Genomic DNA, 17618 nt, shown 5'->3' with positions numbered 1-17618 from the left:
GATTACTGCAGAAAGCAAACCTGCTGAAAATAAACTATTCTGCCATTGGTCCAGCTTGTCCTTACATTTTGGTGTTCACTCTCATGGCAGGGGCATAATTGAGGGCTCTGTCTCTGGGGGCTCCTGAGTGATGCTTTTTTTTTAATTATCAAGGGACCTGACTCTTCTCTGTAGGGCATAACTTTACTCAGCTACCTTTGATCAGCAGTCTGCAGTCTCTTGCCAAAATCCCATCACAAGCAGATTTTCTTCTGCTGGAGCCTGGGAAAAGCTCTCAAGCAGAAATCCAACTACCAGCCACTTTGTACTTTCTCATGTTTATGAGGCCTCACACAGCCTCCTTTAAAGGATCATAGATGTAGAACTAGAAGGGGGCCTAAGAGTTCTAGTCCCATTTCCTCATCTGGCAGATGAGGAAACAAAGGTCTAAGGAAGGTAAGTGATTTAACCAAGGTCACACAGCATCAGAGACAGGATTTGAGCTGAGAGCTTCTAATACTAGGCTTTTCCCATTGGACCATACCACTTTGTCCCATATCACTTTGTCCCCCTAACTTGTGATGAATCAACATCATCTTCTGTCCACAAAATGTTTGTAGAACCCAGTGGTAGAAGCTACCACAGGGGAAACTTCATGACTCCTGCAGTCTAAAACTCTGGGGTTCCCCTACTTTTCCTATATTCATGGATTGAGGGTTCTCTTATTCTACTTAATGCTATTCTTTGCTCTCACTCCTGAGACTTCTTCCCCTCAGCCTTCCAATCACTGATCTTTGCTGGGAGATGTATGAATCCAGTTCCTCTTTTCTGATCTGTCCATGTGTAAATCCCTACAAATCATTGGGATTTCAGGTCTTTAAGTCTCAAGAGTTTCTCCAATCCTGTCTTGGAAGCATGTACCAGGAAGAGAGCAGAACACTCTACTGTTCATGACAGATGGCTCCTATCCCTCAGTAGCCCTCAGCATCGAGTCCATTGTTTTTTCTTCCTTTGAGTATTATTGATTGACCTCTCATCAGCAAGTCACTTACCCTCTCTATGATTCCATTTTTCTCTTCTGTAAAATGGAAACAACTCGTGAAGCACCTCTAAGAGCAGTTGTGAGGCTCCAAGTGAGATAACAAATGGAAGGTGTTTTTGGAAACTTCAAGGGCTATATAAATGTCAGTGGCAGTTAGCAGTTGGCAGAGGTAGGTGGTAATGGTATGAATGGTGGGATGGATCATCATCATTCATATTTGAATTTCCATCTCCCACCATTGTGTCTCTACATCAGTGAACCTCCATGTTTGGAACACATTCCTTCCTCATATCTACCCCTTAGAATCTCTGCCTATCTTCAGGGCTCAGTTCTAACCCCATCCTAACCATCTCAACCCACATTCCTCTACACAGGACAAGAGAGCTCCTACCTATAGAAGTTCATGATATAAGGTCATCTAGAGAGAACCATCTTGAGTAAAAAAGAGATCATCCAGGTGGTGACCCAAGGGGTTAATAGAATGCCTTGTTGTGCTAAAACAAAGTTCTCCCAGTAATCCAATCCAAAGGTCTAGGTAGGAGTTGAGAAAGAGTTCATGTGGTGGCCTAAATAAGGGGGTGGGGCTCAGCCAACCTGCTAAAAGTAAGGGGAGGAATTCTAGGCAGTAGTAGGTAAAAGGGCAGTGTTCTCATGAAACTTGTTTATGAAGAAATGGATTCTTCTCCTTTTCTGCTTTGGTCTCTAATAGGATGGTGCTTGGATTTATGTAAAAGAGCGAATAATCACTAGTATTTATATAGTGTTTTAAGCAGTTTGCAAAATGTTTTACAAATATCTCTTTTGATCCTCATAACAATCCTGGGAAATAAGTTGCTTTTATTATCTCCACTTTAAGATTGAAGAAACTGAGGCAGATACAGCTAATATGTCTAAGGTCAGATTTGAACTTAGGTCTTCCTGACAGCCAGACAGCAAGGTGATACAGTTGATAAAGTGGGAAATAACCATCATCCTGTGCTATTCAGCACATTTATATAGTTTTGTTTCCAAATATTTTGGTCTTTTACACACCCCTAAATTGACTGAGGTCTCTGTTCTCTCTCCTAAAATTATGACTTCATATATGTGGCTACCTGAGCACAAATGCTTTAATGCTTGATGACACCTGGGATCCCGGATAACAGTGGTGTGATATATCAGCCAAAAAAAAAAATCAAGTGATCTTAGATGGCACAGCTTCCAGGAGTAGGGTGGAGATAGTTCCCATTGTATTCTGCTCTGTCAAACTTTATCTGGATTATGGTGTTCAGTTCTGGACAACATGATGTTAGTAAGAAAGGCATTGATGAACTAAAGACTGTCCAAAGGAAGCCAGGATGGTGAGGGCCTCGAGTCTATCACGGGAGGATTGATTGAAGTAGCTAGATAGGTTTAGCGTGGAGAAATGAAGAGAGAAGCCATCTTCTAGTATTTGAAAGCTTGTCACGTGCAGGAAAAAAAATTTTTTTTGTTCTGTTTGTTCCCAGAGAACAGAACTCATTGCAACTTTATGTCAGAAAAAAAACTTCCTCAGAATTTGAGTTTTCCAATGGTGTAATGACCTACTTCTAGATGGAGTGAGATCCCCTTCTTGAAGGTCTTCCAATAGAGGCTAGAATTCTAGTGAGGTTCTATCTATACCTGTGTGTGTGTGTGTGTGTGTGTGTGCATGCATTGGACTAGATGTCAGATGAGGTCTTTACCCACACATATATGCAATTAGCCCTAGGGTTTTGATCTTGTGATCCCTTGTTATCAAAACTTGAGTGGCAGGAAGGGAATGAGCATTCCAGTTTTATGCCCCCTAATCCCACTTAATCAATTACAGTGCTCAAAGAGCAATCAACAAGAATTTACACAGTAAATGTGTCAGAAATTTTTCTGATACCAAATCATAGCTCTGAGAGTAAAGGTAGCAGATAACACCTCCTTCTAATTGTTGCCCTAGAATATGCAGGGAACCAAGAAATTGAGAAAGTATCCTTAATTCCCAACCAACTGGTTTAAAACAGGGGTAAAAAATGGCAGTGGAAGCCCCTCTTTAAGGATTAGATCTGAAAATGTTCTGTCTCCTATCTCTAGCTCCTGAAGTTTTAGTCAATTTTAAATAATATCCTTTAAAAGTCTCCCTTGGATAATAAAAAATGACAATCCTACCTAAAGTAATATAATTATTCAGGGCCTTACCAATTGAATTGCCCAAAAATTCTTTTATAGAGGTAGAAAAAATAATAACAAAATTTATCTGGAAGAAGAAAAGAATATCAAAGTAATCACTGGAAAAAAATATGAAAGAAAGTGGCTGAGGACTACCAGATCTCAAACTGTTTTACAAAGCTCAAAATGATCTGGTATTGGTTAAGAAAGAGAACAGTGGATCAATGGAATAGACTAGCTGTACAATACATAGTAACAAGTGAAGCTATTTGACAAAAACTGCTGTGCAAAGTGGAAAAACATATGGCAGAGGCTGGATGTAGACCAACATCTCACACCATACACCAGAATAAGGTCAAAATGGATACATGATTTAGATATAAAGGATACTGATATTAGTAAATTAGGGGAACATAGAATGGTTTACTTGTTAAATCTATGGATAAGGGAAGAATTTATGACCAAACAAGGGTTAGAGAGAATTTTAGGATGTTGGATGGATAATTTTAATTGTATTAAATTAAAAAATAATTTGCATGAATAAAACCAATGCAACCAAGATTAGAAGGCAAATAAATAACTATGAAAAAATTTTATAGCAAGTATCTCTGATAAAGGTCTTATTTCTCAAATATATAGAGAAGCAAGTCAAATTTATAAGAATATAAGTCATTCCCCAATGATAAATGGCCAAAGGATATGAAGAGATAGTTTTCAGATCATGAAATCAAGGCTATCTATTGTCACATGAAAAAATGTGCTAATTCTTGATTAGAAAAATGCAAATTAAAACAATATTGGGGTACTACTTCACACCTATCAGATTGGCTAATATGACAGAAAAGGGAAAAATGTTGGAGAGTATGTGGGAAAATTGGAATACTAGTGTACTGGTGATGGAGCTGTGAATTGATCCAATCATTCTGGAGAGCAATTTGGAACTATGCTCAAAGGGCTTTAAAATTATGTATACCCTTTGATCCAGCAATACCACAACTAAGTCTATATCTCAAAAAGCTGAAAAAAGAAGAAAAAGCCCTAGTTGTACAAAAATATTTATAGTACACCTCTCTTGTGGTAGCAAAGAATTGGAAATTATGGGGATATCCATTGTGGAAAGGAAACAAAACTGACAGTTGGTGGGGGAAGGGACAACTGGGAGTGGCAGTTGGGTCTTGTGACTAGCACTTCCTTCCTGCCAGAGGGGTCTTCCTTCCTGGTATTGGAGGAGAGAGGAGCTTGATCAGCCCAGTCTGATGTAATGTGCCTCTTTTGGTTCAGCCCAAAGATTCAGGCCCAATCACTTCTGAAGGTCAGACCTGTTCTTGTTTGCTTTATGTCTACTGCTAAGATTCTGAATTAGACAAAGCGAGGACTGATATAGAGTAGACGGGAGTGGGAGAAACCCTCCGCCAGCCTCTGGGGCCTGGCCTCAACTCTGAAGCTGAGAAAAAACTCCAATCCCAACTAGTTATTAAACTTTATATTATTTGAACTCACAGTCAGATAAGTGGACTCTCTTTTCTGGTCATAGAGGGAGCTGAACTTCAGTTCAGTCATTCAAGACAAACAGACCTTATTGGACCCCTGCTGCTTCCTCTCGGCAGGGGGGCATCTCTCTCCTTTGCCTCACTGAGCAATATTCCCTCTCTCCCCTAAACTCCTCCATACCCCATACAAACCTCCCATTATTCCCTATTTTTCATATCCTCCCCATTTCCTTTCTCAATAAATATTACACCATCAATTGGGAAATGGCTGAACATCTTGTGGTATATGATTGTAATGGAATATTATTACACTATAATAAATGACGAAAGGGATGATTTCAGAAAAACTTGTGAAGACCTACATGAACCAATGCAGAGTGAAGTGAGCAGAACTAGAAGAACATTATACACAAAAACAGCAATATTATGTGATGAACAATTGTGAATAACTTTGCTATTCTTAGCAGTACAATGATACCCCCCAAGGACTCATAATGGAAAATGCCATCCCACTCCAGAGTGTTGGAGTCTGAATGCAAATTGAGACATATTATATTACACCTTCTTCATTTTTGTTTGTTTGAGTTCTCTTCAACAAAATGACTAATACAGAAAAATGTTTTACATTATTACATATGTAAAATTGATATGAGATTGCTTGAAGAGAACAGGGAGAGAAGAAAAGGAAGAATTTGGCTCAAATTTCTAAAAATGAAGATAAAAATTCATTCTTTATTTAATGAGGAAAAATAAAATGTTTAATAGAAAAAGCTCATTTGGATATATAAGCTTGGTGCATAGGATCTCTTTTTCCTTTCCTAAATTAGACTTTAATCGAATATCTCCATTCCTCACCACTCATTTAGAGAGGCATTTGCTGCTAAATATAAGAAATAATATGAATAGGAAAGGTTAATTACCTCCCCTTACCAACTTATCTCTATGAGTCTAAAAAGTACTAATTCCATGTCAGGATTTTAAATCATAGACTGGTGGCTTATTTTCAAAACAACATATCTAGTCATTTCCATCAAATTCATTTTAAATAATAAAGTCTTTAAACAAATTTAAAGAGATGGAGACTCCTCAGCACCTAAAAATGTACCCTCCTCTTTTCTTAATGAACACTAACCTCTATCATATTGTAGTCATGGCCCATTTACCCAGAGATCCCCATTAAAGGTCAAATTTCATCTTGTACAGAACATTTATATGTTAGGGAACAGATTAAAGGATTGAAATGAGTTCAAGAATACCAAGAAACAATATTTCATATATTTTATGAAGGAACAGACAATATTTCTTTATCTGTCATTCACCCTCCCCTTGAGCCCAGTGCTTACCAAGAAAACAACTGTGGAAAATGATTCTGCTTATTGCCTTCCCTTCCCTATTCTAGTCTCTAGGTATTCACGACACCCCCCCACCCCACCAAACTTCTCTTTTTCCCTCTTCTACCCATACCCAACTTCTGTCCAATTCCCAGGATCAAATGTACTATTTAATATGCAAAGATATAGCTTCATCTTTCTTGAGAGGTTGCTTTATAATTTGGGGGAGAAACCAGCCACAATAATGTTCTCTCCGGTGATGTAGCTGGCATCTGGAGAACACAGGAAAGACACAATCCCAGCACAGTCTTCTGGTTGTCCAGTCCTGGATGGAAGAAGAATAAGACTGAGATCTGGAAACCAGGCTCTAATCAATCCTGGCTTCTGCATCTGTAGTTTAAGGAAAGGACCCAGGATGATCTTTATCTTTATGGTTCCTACAGATCATAGGAACCTAGGGGGTTATTTCATGCAGGGATAGATGGTGAGCTCTTCATGGGACACTCTTACCTCCAACTCACAACCCCAAATCCAGCACTATGCGCTAGATTACAACAAGATTTTTCTTTCTCCCAACTCTGTAGAAGGTATAGCTCCAAAACTATTTACCTCTGCATTCCATATAGATTTTTAAAGTCCTTTTTGAAGGCTTCATCTTCATGGAGCTGAACAAAAGTAAAATATCAAAATGTTCATTGTGTTTAGACAGAAGGAACATGGGAGATCTAAAAAGGGAATATTTATGGTGTATGTTCCTGTGAAAGGATGAAACTTTTTCTCATCTAAAGAAATGAAATTAAGGCCATCATGTAATATTTCCTCCAAAATAGATTAAAGCCTGCTATAAAGAAAGGAGGCTATCCAAGCTCAGAGTACAAAGACTAGAAGGGAATGATGAGTCTAAGATTAAGCCTCCCAGTCCCAAATGTGCCTCAAAGGACTAGATCTGGACTTGGCCTGATGAGGAATTGAATCCTCAGTGGGAATCTTGAGAGGGTTAGAGGAGGAAGCTAGAGTCTTACTATGTGGCTGAAGTCAGTCTTGATGAGTCCTGGAACCAAGCAGTTCACCCGGATGCCCTTTGGGGCCAGCTCCACAGCCAGGGTCTTGGTGAGGCCCAGCAAGGCAGTTTTACTGATATTATAGGGACCCAATTTCTGCAAAGGGAAATATAGCAGGTACAGGCTGGGGGAAGATCTTTGGTCTTGAACTTCCACATTTGCCAAAATGCTGACAAGACCTGTCCTAGATTCCAAGGAAGCGTGATGAATCTGAATTGCATAATAGAGGAAAATATACTTTCAAGAATATAAGCAACAGATGAGAGTTATTACTAGAATGCAGGATTTAGAACTCTTCTCATTTACTTCCTATGTTTCTTTCAGGGTCCCCTTTATCTAACCAAGTCCAAAAAAGTCAGAACTTACTGGAACTGGAACATAGCCTGTAACTGATGATACCAGAACCACAGAGGAGCTCCTATAAAGAAATAAACAAACAAAATGGCTATAGAGCAGAGTCACAGATTTTCAAGGGATTAGCTTTTCCTCTGATATATAGGCTAAATAGGAGGAGGGACTAAGCCCTCTGAGAAGAGGAGGGGATTTGATGGCATCTTCTCAGTACTTCTGAATAGAAGCTGAGTCTCAAGGGTAATAAAATCTTGGAGAGCTTCTGATTATGTGGATGGACAGCATCCCTTGGGCTCCCATGAAAGACAGCTAGGTGAGATTATAGAATTATAGAATTAAAGGGTCACATTAGACCTCAGAAATGATGTGGTTTAACCACCTTGAATCTTGAATCTTGTCTATAAATTCCCTGACAAGTGGTCATTCAGCTTCTGGTTGAAGAACTCTACTGACTATACTCCAAGGGCAGCCCATTCTATCTCAGGATATTTTTTGAAAAATGGCATGGGCTTCTCTTAGGGGAACCCTACCTCAGAGTTTAAAGGAAGAGGGAATGAGAGAGGAAGTTTTAGGTTATCCCTAGATATAGTAAAGAGAGTTTATCTAATTGCTGATGTCATAGATTTATTGCTGTGCTTGTTCCAGCTCCTGTGTCCAGTAATCCACTTATTCTCCTTCCTCCATTCCATACCCCCTTTTCTCCATATAAGGCAACAGCTTGGCCAGCAGCAGGGCTGGGGATTTCACATTCACATCCAAAATCTGCATTCAGAAGAAGAAGATACAATTTAGTTATTTCTGATTTCTTGCTTTCAGGGGTCACTTGAATTCTGTAAGTTTTCCTGTAGGAAGTGGCTAGAAAGTTGATAACTCTTTTTTCTACATGAGATCCCAAGAAGGAATACAGGGATATATGGAGATACCCAAGGAAACTGGTCCCTGCTCAGATGGTGATGAAACACTATGAATATGCAATTTAGGAAAATCTCTTATAGATGTTTTTCCCCACAGTGATTTCTCCCCATCCAAACCAATCTCTTCTACAAGAACAAGGTAAGAGGAAATAAGAGTAGAGGGAACGTAGAAGAACTAGTTCATAAAGGAGCAGCTGAGTGACATAATGACTAGAGTGCCAGGCATGAAATCAAGAAGATTCATCTTCCCGAGTTCAAATCTAGAGTCAGACACTTACTAGTTGTGTGACCCAGGACAAATCACTCAATCCTGTTGGCCTTGGATCCTCATTTGTAAAATGCGACGGAATATATCAAGCCACTCCAGTATATTTGCCAAGAAAATTCAAATGGCATCACAAAGATTCAGACATGACTAAAATGATTGAACTGTATATAGGTCTGCTTAAATGGAGATGACCCAAAGGGAAGAATAGGATAGTTTTTAAATAGAAGTGTTTTTTTTTTTTAAACCCTTACCTTCCGTCTTGGAGTCAATACTGTGTATTGGTTCCAAGGCAGAAGAGTGTTAAGGGCTAGACAATGGGTGTTAAGTCACTTGCCCAGGGTCACACAGCTAGGAAGTATCTGAGGCCAAATTTGAACCCAGGACCTCCCATCTCTGGGCCTGACTCTCAATCCACTGAGCCACCTAGTTGCCCCCAGAAGTGGTTTTTAATAGATGAGCATAGCCTATATGATGACCCCTTGAAGAGGGCACTCATTCACTCAGAGGGAAAGTGAGTAAAAAAAAAGTTCTGTCAGTGACAGAACTCTAGCCCAATAGTAATGCGCTGGACCTGAGGTCCTGGCACCTCATTAGAGTGGATGCCACCATTCAGGTTCAAGGTCACAAAAAAATCAGAATGACCAATAGGACATGTCCTCTAGGGTTCATGACTGATGCTGTGACAGTAGAGTCTGAGAAGGATATCCTTCCTGTTTCTGTGAAGGCAGCTATTCCATGGGCAGACTGAGATTTCCTTGTCTCATCCCAGAGGGCTGATCCCTGTGCCAGGCAGATGAAAAGGTCATTCCAAGAGACAGAACATGTTCCATGTGGTCTATGACTTGAGCCAAGACCACTGCAGGGAGATTCTGCTCCAAGATCTTGGTGACAAAGGTTCTTGGCTCCAGCATTGTGCCTGAGTAAAATTTGTGAATGGAGACTAAGATAAAGCCTAAGGGGGTGGGCATCTGCTTTCTTGGCATTAAGAGAGTTGTAGGTTGGAATCCCAGATTAAAGTTGTGTATGTAATCAGCTATATCAGAGAGCACATAACCCACAGATCATGGAATCTGATCCTGAATCCAGCTCCTAAGGCCTCACCTTGTCCCACACCTGCTCACTGGCTCCCAGAGTGCTCCCTACAAGGGGGTTTACTCCAGCAGCACAAATCAGGAAGTCAACACCACCATATTGGTCTGCCACCTAAAGGGGAGAAAGAGACATGGGAAAGATGGAGTCAGAAATGATGGGGGGCAAACTACCAAGAAACTTCTTTACTGAATTAGAAAAAAAAACATAACAACATTCATTTGGAAGAACAAAAGATCAAGAGTATCAAGGGAAATAATGAAAAAAATGTGAAGGAAGGTGGCCTAGCAGTACCAGATCTTAAACTGTACTAAAAAGCAGTGGTCATCAAAACAATATGGTACTGGTTAAGAGACAGGAGAGAGGATCAGTGGAATAGACTTGGGGTAAGTGACCTCAGCATGACAGTCTATGATAAATCCAAAGATCCCAGCTTTTGGGACCAAAATCCACTATTTGACAAAAACTGCTGGAAAAATTGGAGAACAGTGTGGGAGAGATTAGGTTTAGACCAACATATCCCACCCTACACCAAGATAAACTCAGAATGGGTGAATGACTTGAATATTAAGAAGGAAACTATAAGTAAATTAGGTAAACATAGAATAGTATACTTGTTAGATCTTTGGGAAAGGAAAGATTTTAAGACCAAGCAAGAGTTAGAAAAAATTACAAAAATATAAAATAAATAATTTTGATTACATTAAATTAAAAAGTTTTTGTACAAACAAAACCAGTGCAAACAAAATTAGAAGGGAAGCAACAAATTGGAAAAAAATCTTTATAACAGAAATGATGGGGAGGTAATCCATAGCCTCTCTTTCTCTATGTCTGTGTTTCTCTGACTGTCTATTTCTAGGTCTCTCTTCTGCTAGATTGGGAAGGGGTGGTCTGACATGCAGACTCAGTATGTGTGGAGTCCTTATGAACACATAGACATAGAGCTGGGATTGAGCCTTAGAGGCTACCAAAGTGAACCCCCTGATTTTGTAGATGTGGAAACTGAAAGATATGGATAATGGATAGATAAGCAATAGACGTTAAGTGATTTGCCAATGACTGCATAGATAGAAAGTAACAGTTGGGATTTGCATCTGGGTCTTCCTGACTCAAAGCCAGTTCCTAATTATTAGATGATGTTGCCTTTCCTTGCTGGATTCTGGAGTGGACTTACTATTTCCTGTCAAGCAAGGAGTTCTTACTATAATAATAATAATAACAATAAACTTTTATACAGTGCTTTAAGGTTTTCAAAGTACTTGGCATAGACTCTCACTTGTGATTCACTGCTTCAAGGTCAATATTTTTGCTCTTCTCTGATGGCCTCCCTATCATACTCTTAAAAGTAGCAGCTTCAAATCTCTTCTTTACTGCAGCAACCTTTGGTACTCCCTCCTCCTTCCTTCTCATCTGGGAACTTTGCCTCCTACTTCACTTTCCACCTCAGGTCCATACTTGAACCCATCACCTCCATTCTCTCCTCTTTGCTCCAGTCTTAGAGGATGAGGTGGTCTTCTCTTAACCAGTGACAGTCCTAATACACTTTTATTTTTTAAACCCTTCCCTTATGTCTTAGAATCAGTATTAAGTATTGGTTCCAAAGTAGGAGAAAGGTAAGAGCTAGGCAACAGGGCTTAAGTGACCTGCCCAGAGTCATACACCTAGGAAGTATCTGAGGTCAAATTTGAACCCAAGACCTCTTGTCTTCAGGCCTGGCTCTTTATCTACTGAGCCACCTAGCTGACCCTAAATGCTGTCTTATAACCATTCCTCACAGTGTTGTTGTGAGGAATAAACTCTGTAAACTTTAAGAGGTAAAACAAATGCATTGTGTATTATCTTTATCATTATTATTATTACAGTATAATTAATATTGTCATCCTTGGCTCAGAACCCCAATTTTGGACTTCAGTAAACTGGGTTCAGTCTTGGTGAATCTTCCCACTAATTATGCTGTTCTTTTCTTTATGCCTCTGGCCAGGGTTTCCCCTGGGAACCTCAAAATATAACGTGTTTCTTATTTCCTGCAAATGTGGGTAAAAGGGCTAATAATGTATGTTGGATGCAGAACAACCTTCATTTCCTCCCACAGAAGTAGTGAAAAAAACCATGGACTGATAGGATCACATTCCCAGTCAACACAATAGCTCTTCATTCTCAAATGAAACTTCACCTTCTACTCAAGGACTTGACAATTTTCTAGGCTCATAGTGCCACCTCGTGGTACATACTTCCCTCGAAGGGAGCCGTCCCTATGCCCAGTAGAGACAATGGCCCCTCAGATTTCCCCTAGAGACCTTTATAGTCTTCTAGACTTACAGCGTTGCCCTCAGGTTCGGGTTCCCTTTGGATTGTTACACTTGGAGCTATTTGAGAATCACAAATCACTCCTTTTTTATCTGGACTGCACAACTCCTATAACTCAAAATGGAAACCAAAGTTCAGGCACACCTTTCCATATCTTGGTTCAATCTTACTGTCACACCAGCCTTGGGCCATGTGGTTGTTCCTCTTCTTTTAATGAGACTTGGTTCAGCAACTTGAGAGGAATTATTCCTCTTCTCCCAGGTCAGGAGCTTGGCATTATCCAGGAAATATCCCTCTTTTCTCTAAGAGGTTCAGCTCAGTTATTCTCCATGTTTTACTCTTGCCATCTTTCGGCATAAATAGTTCCTTGGAGGTAGGGTGTTTGGGTAGGCAGACTTCCCTTCTCCCAGCATCTCTCTCTAGTCTCTCTCTGCTTTCATCTTTTGGGATCTCTGATCTCTCTTAGATATCTGTCAGCTTGCTCCCTTTTCTGCCCAAGTCCAAGGCATAGATCTATAACTGTTGAGATGCAGGAACCTAAGAAGGTTCTTATCAACTGGGGAATGAATGGACAAATTATGGCATATGAACATAAGCGAATAAGAAATTATGCCATAGGGGAAGTGAGGTGACTCAGTGGATAGAGCACCAGACCTGGAGATGGGAGATCCTAAGTTCCTATGTGGCCTCAGACATTTCTTACCTGTGGGACCATGGATAAGTCACTTAATCCCAATTACCTAGCCTTAACCTCTCTTCTGCCCTGGAATTGATACTTAGTATTGATTCTAGGTCAGAAGGTAAGTATTTAAAAAAAAAGAAATTATGCCATAATAAATTATGAAAGGGATGTTACCTGAAAAAACTTGTAGAAACTTATCAGAGTGAAATGAGCCAGACCTGGACAACAATTTATGAAATTACAATTTTGAGGACAATCAACTTTAAAAGACATAAGAATTCTGATTTATGTGGTGATCAACCATCATTTCAGAGGACTGATGATAAAGCATGATGTTCGCTTCTTGATACAGAGGTGATAAACCCAGTAGAATAAGACACATTTTTGGACATGGCTAATAGAGGGATTGTTTTACTTGACTAGGCCTATTTGTTGTAAAGGTCTGTTTTTTTTTCCTTTCCTTTCTCCCTCCCTTCCTCCTTCCTTCCTTCCTTCCTTTCTTGTTGGGGGTATAGGGGGGGAAGGAAGTGGGAGACAGAAAAAAATAATTTCTTGTTACATTTAAAAAAATCAATATGTCCAAAGGATCACCTTTGATCCATGTGTCAATGGACCCAAGCCAAGTGTAACCCCCATACTATATAAGGGAAATTAATTATCTCGATAGGGATGTGAATAGAGAGCTGTCAAAATCTTTTTAGGTTGAATAGGTTTTTTTTTTTTTAGGTTATCTGTTCATACCCCATTAAAGAGAGGTAAAAAATAATCATCATCCTTGAGTGGAGAGATGCCCTCTAGCCATCTCTTTTCACCTTGTTAAGTTGACTGGTTTTCTCCTAGTCACAACTTCTACATTATTATTCTTTAATATTTCAAGGATCCTTGCAGTTACTCTTGTCTAGAAAGACTGAAAGCACTCTATGGCTTGGCTGGTTAATTGTCTGAGTTGCTGTAACCTCTCTGCAATGAGTTTTTGTGAAGGCTTTTCTAGGCTTTCCTCAGGGAACAGCCATTCAGTCTTTCCCCAGACCCACACCCAAAGCTTGGTAGGACCCTGAGTCTGCTCATTCCAGAATCCAGGGTTACCCACACAGTAGGATGAGGCCTTGGAATCATTATTATATCATTTAATTATTCCCAGAGCAGGTTTGGTAAGTAAAGATTATTGGATGGCCCATTTCTTTTTCTCTTAATAGATAATGAGATGATATTGCCATGGAGACACATTCTGGGACAAATATAGCTAAAGCCTGAGCCCCATCATGCAATTGCAATGTAGAATGCAACTTCTGGGGCCTTCTGGTCACTTTCATTTTAATCACATAATTTCCCTTTGTTCCCTACTTCACAACTTTTATTAAAATCATTCATTTCTACCTCTCTTTCATCAAACATTGGTGAGTGGCTACTGGTTACAACTTCCAGGTGATTTATTTGTTGCATTGTGGGTATCTCATTGTCTCCTTGTGGTGTGAAGGTAACACCAGCTTCTCCAATGTTGTGCCAATAGAAATCAAGTTCTGGTTGTTGTTGTATCTTTCAATCGTCTGTAACTCTTCATGATCCCGTGTGCACCAATGCTGTCTATGGGGGTTTATTGGCAAAAATGCTGGAGTGGCTTGACATTTTCTTCTAAGTAGAATAAGGCAAAATGGGATCCCACTCAGGCTGACCATTAGCTATTCTTCACTCTTATTCTATGAAAAAGACCACCTAATTTTCTATTCTTATACATTTTTAAACCCTTACCTTCTGTCTTAGAATCAATACTGTGTAGTATTGATATAGTATGGAAGACTGGTAAGAGTTAGGCAATGGGGGTTAAGTGACTTGTCCAGGGTCACACAGCTAGGATGTGTCTGAGGCCAGATTTAAACCCAGAACCTCCCAGTCTTTAAGCCTGGCTCTCAATTCACTGAGTCACCTAGCTTCCCCCTTACTTTTATAATGTTTGATGATGTCTTCTTGTGGTCCTTAGGCCAAATTTCAACTCAGGTCTTCCTGACTCCAGGCCCACCACTCTATCCACTGAGTCATAAAGCTGCCCCTTTATCAAGTAGAAATGACTTATAATTGGATTCTATATGTCTACAGTGCAAGGGCCAGTCCAGCTAAGTTTAAATGGGTTCATCACCTGCTTGACTACAGGATGATAAATCTTTTGGCCACAGGAACTCTCATAATCCATCTAGAATGCCCCCAGGTAAAAGACAAATCTATTCCTTTCACTACTTTTATCCAGTGATGATATAAAATCCAGTCCAAATAATTATCTGATAGAGTTAGAACTTCTATGTGGTTTCCTTCTAATGCCTTCTAGGGATTTTGTGCTCCTCAAACCTATTTGGGGATATTGAGGGGAGGTCTGGTAAGGAGACCTCACAGTAGTTATGTGGAAGCTGAGGCTACAAAGTCCATTTTCCTCCCATGAGCCTCTCCAGATTGGCATTCAAATGAAGCTAAGCAAGATTAAAAGATAAGTGAAAAAGGTAAGATCATTGCCTACTCTCTAGGGCTACAAGTTCCTACCTTTATTATGCATATCTTCCATCAATAAAAAAATAAAATCTGAGGGGGTTTTTTTTTGTCGTATTTAAGACATTACAACACTTGACTCCCCCATACACTGAAGGAATAAACTGGCTAATGGATAGATTAATTCGTGGATAACTAATTAATGGATAGATTAATGGACAGGGCAAAATTTCAAACTCTAAGGGTACAGGGGAACTTTTATTCCCAAACCCTCCCTAGAAGTGAGCCAATCCCTTGTCTTGTCTCTGCCAATCAGAATGCCATATTCCAGATAAGGTGTTATTGAATGACCAAATCAAATCTGTAAGCATTTCTTAAGTGTCTTATATTCGCAGCTCTGAACATCCCTAAAGCCTGAGTCACCAAGATCATTTCTCTTCTAAGGATCTGCTCTCATTGGCCCAGAATCTGCTGAGGGAAGACTACATGAGCCCATGGAAGAGGACTCAGTTTTAGAAAATGGTCTGTATTTTTTTCTCTACACTATCTACCATCATCTTTGGTCACTCACCATCGTCACTAGTTTATCACGATCCTCTGCCTTCCCTGCATGGCACACCATGCCTTTTGCAATCAGTCCTTCTTCCTTCAGGAGGGCCACAGCTTGATCAACATTCTCCTGCTTGCGACTGCTCACCACCACATGGGCGCCATCCCGGGCCAACCGTTGGGCAATAGCAAAGCCAATGCTATCAAAGAAAAGGAGACACTTTTATTTTTTTTTTTTAAAGGAAACTCTCTAGATGGTCTTATTCCTTAATCCTTCTATCCTTAACCTCCTGTTCCTGATGTCCTCCTCTTTAGGAGAAAATCCTACTCCCCAGCCTCTTTTGGGCTCAAAGATGCTGACCCTACACAGGGAGAAGTCAGAGTTATATTTTTGAGAGGAAACCCAGTATCCCTTTTGCACATTTAATTAGGAATTGGTCTTCACTCACCCTTGAGTGGACCCTGTGATCAGAGCCACTTTGTCAGCCAGAACGCCTTTCTTGTCCACTCCAGTGCTGCTCATCCTCACTGAAGGAGGGGTCCTGGGAGAGAACAAAACTCCATGGACAAATGCTAGCGTCCTGAGCATGTTGATCAGCGACTGGTCTTCTTTCCAGTGGTCTCAGATCCAGGGAAAAGCTTGAGGGAGACAGTCATAATTCATCACATAGGATCTCTGACTCAGTCCATCTTGAAAGCTTTATGTCCCCCCATCTTGATTCAAGAAGAGAGAAAACTCTATCTCTGCTTTATTTTGTTTTTCCTTTGTCTTTCTTTGTATCTCCAGGGCTTAGCACAGTAAATGGGGCATCACAGAAGGCACTTATATGTTTGTTGTTGATTATCTGACCCGAGAGAGGGATATCATATTGTCATTGAGATTTAGGGGCACTTAAACTCTGGTTTGGGGTTTGTTTGTTGTTGGGTTTTTTTTTTTTTGTCTGTCAGGGGCCATGTAATCAGAGCTTTGTCACAGTTCTGCCAGAGGCCTATAAACTTCTACGGCCTGCTGCCCAAAAGTTATATTCTTTGTCAAAGTCTGTAAGAAATATTCTCACTTTGAGGAACCCAACTACTTTGTTCTGTGATAGAGGAGGCAGAAGAGAAAACGAAGAATATTTAAAGGAGCCCCAGAGCACTTCCTTATGTAACTCCAGCTTCAATAGTTCCTCCTACAGAGAAATGGATATTGTTACTATATCCATATGGATGTATGAATACAGATACGTGTATATAAGAAAAAGGAAACAAAATCTTAGGAAGAGATAGTTTAGAGTTCACTGTCATATCTGAGACTGTGAAAGACAGAGGGAGAAAGGACTAAGAGAACTTCTTTCCTGAGAGAACGAGTGACAATTGTCATGGTGCAAACGTCTAAAGAAATATTTTGAGAAAACTGAGTTTAGTTTTTATTATGTGGAAAAGATATTCTGAAGAGAATTCTTGAGGGGCTTTGCTATCCAAAAGAAGGTGAATTCTTGTTGGATTATGTATGGTCTGTGAAGAAGTCAGCAGCTATAGCTATTGGTTAGAGATGACTCTGACTAATCTTTCTTCATAGCTTATATGTTATTGGAATATAAATGTCATTTTATAGCTCGGTGCACTGTTAATCAATTGTATAGCCAGCAATATTAACACTTATCTGAACCTATGAAAATAGAGAATTTGTTGGGGGAACAGGTAGAATGAGGAGAAAAAAAGCTTATAGAAAAAGATTTATTTATAAACTGGGATGGGTGCTCAGAGCTGCTTGATTAATTAATGAGAGAAAGTTAATATTTCTATTAATTTGTGAATAAATATGAGAACATGCCCTTTGATTGCTTTAGAATATGTGTAGACAGAAGAAAAACAACTGCTTGATCACATGGGTTGATGGGGCTATGACTGGGAAAGTGGACTCTAAAAGATCACCCTAGT

At 39.8% G+C, this 17618-nt stretch overlaps 1 protein-coding gene across 1 annotated transcript; it reads right to left on the bottom strand.

Moving 5' to 3' along the window:
* Window positions 1-6212: 6212 nt before the first annotated feature.
* DHRS2 (dehydrogenase/reductase SDR family member 2) lies at window positions 6213-16284 on the bottom strand. The gene is made up of 8 exons (NM_001281709.1): window positions 16145-16284; window positions 15718-15895; window positions 9695-9796; window positions 8103-8173; window positions 7427-7478; window positions 7022-7156; window positions 6609-6664; window positions 6213-6324 (listed from the first exon to the last, which is right to left on the bottom strand). Exons 1-8 carry the CDS (start codon window positions 16282-16284, stop codon window positions 6213-6215), a joined length of 846 nt encoding a protein of 281 aa, NP_001268638.1.
* Window positions 16285-17618: the final 1334 nt, after the last annotated feature.

Source organism: Monodelphis domestica, chromosome 1, assembly GCF_027887165.1.
Source record: "Monodelphis domestica isolate mMonDom1 chromosome 1, mMonDom1.pri, whole genome shotgun sequence".
In the NCBI taxonomy this organism is placed as follows: Eukaryota; Metazoa; Chordata; class Mammalia; order Didelphimorphia; family Didelphidae; genus Monodelphis; species Monodelphis domestica.
This window is presented reverse-complemented; position numbering and strand designations above follow the sequence as displayed.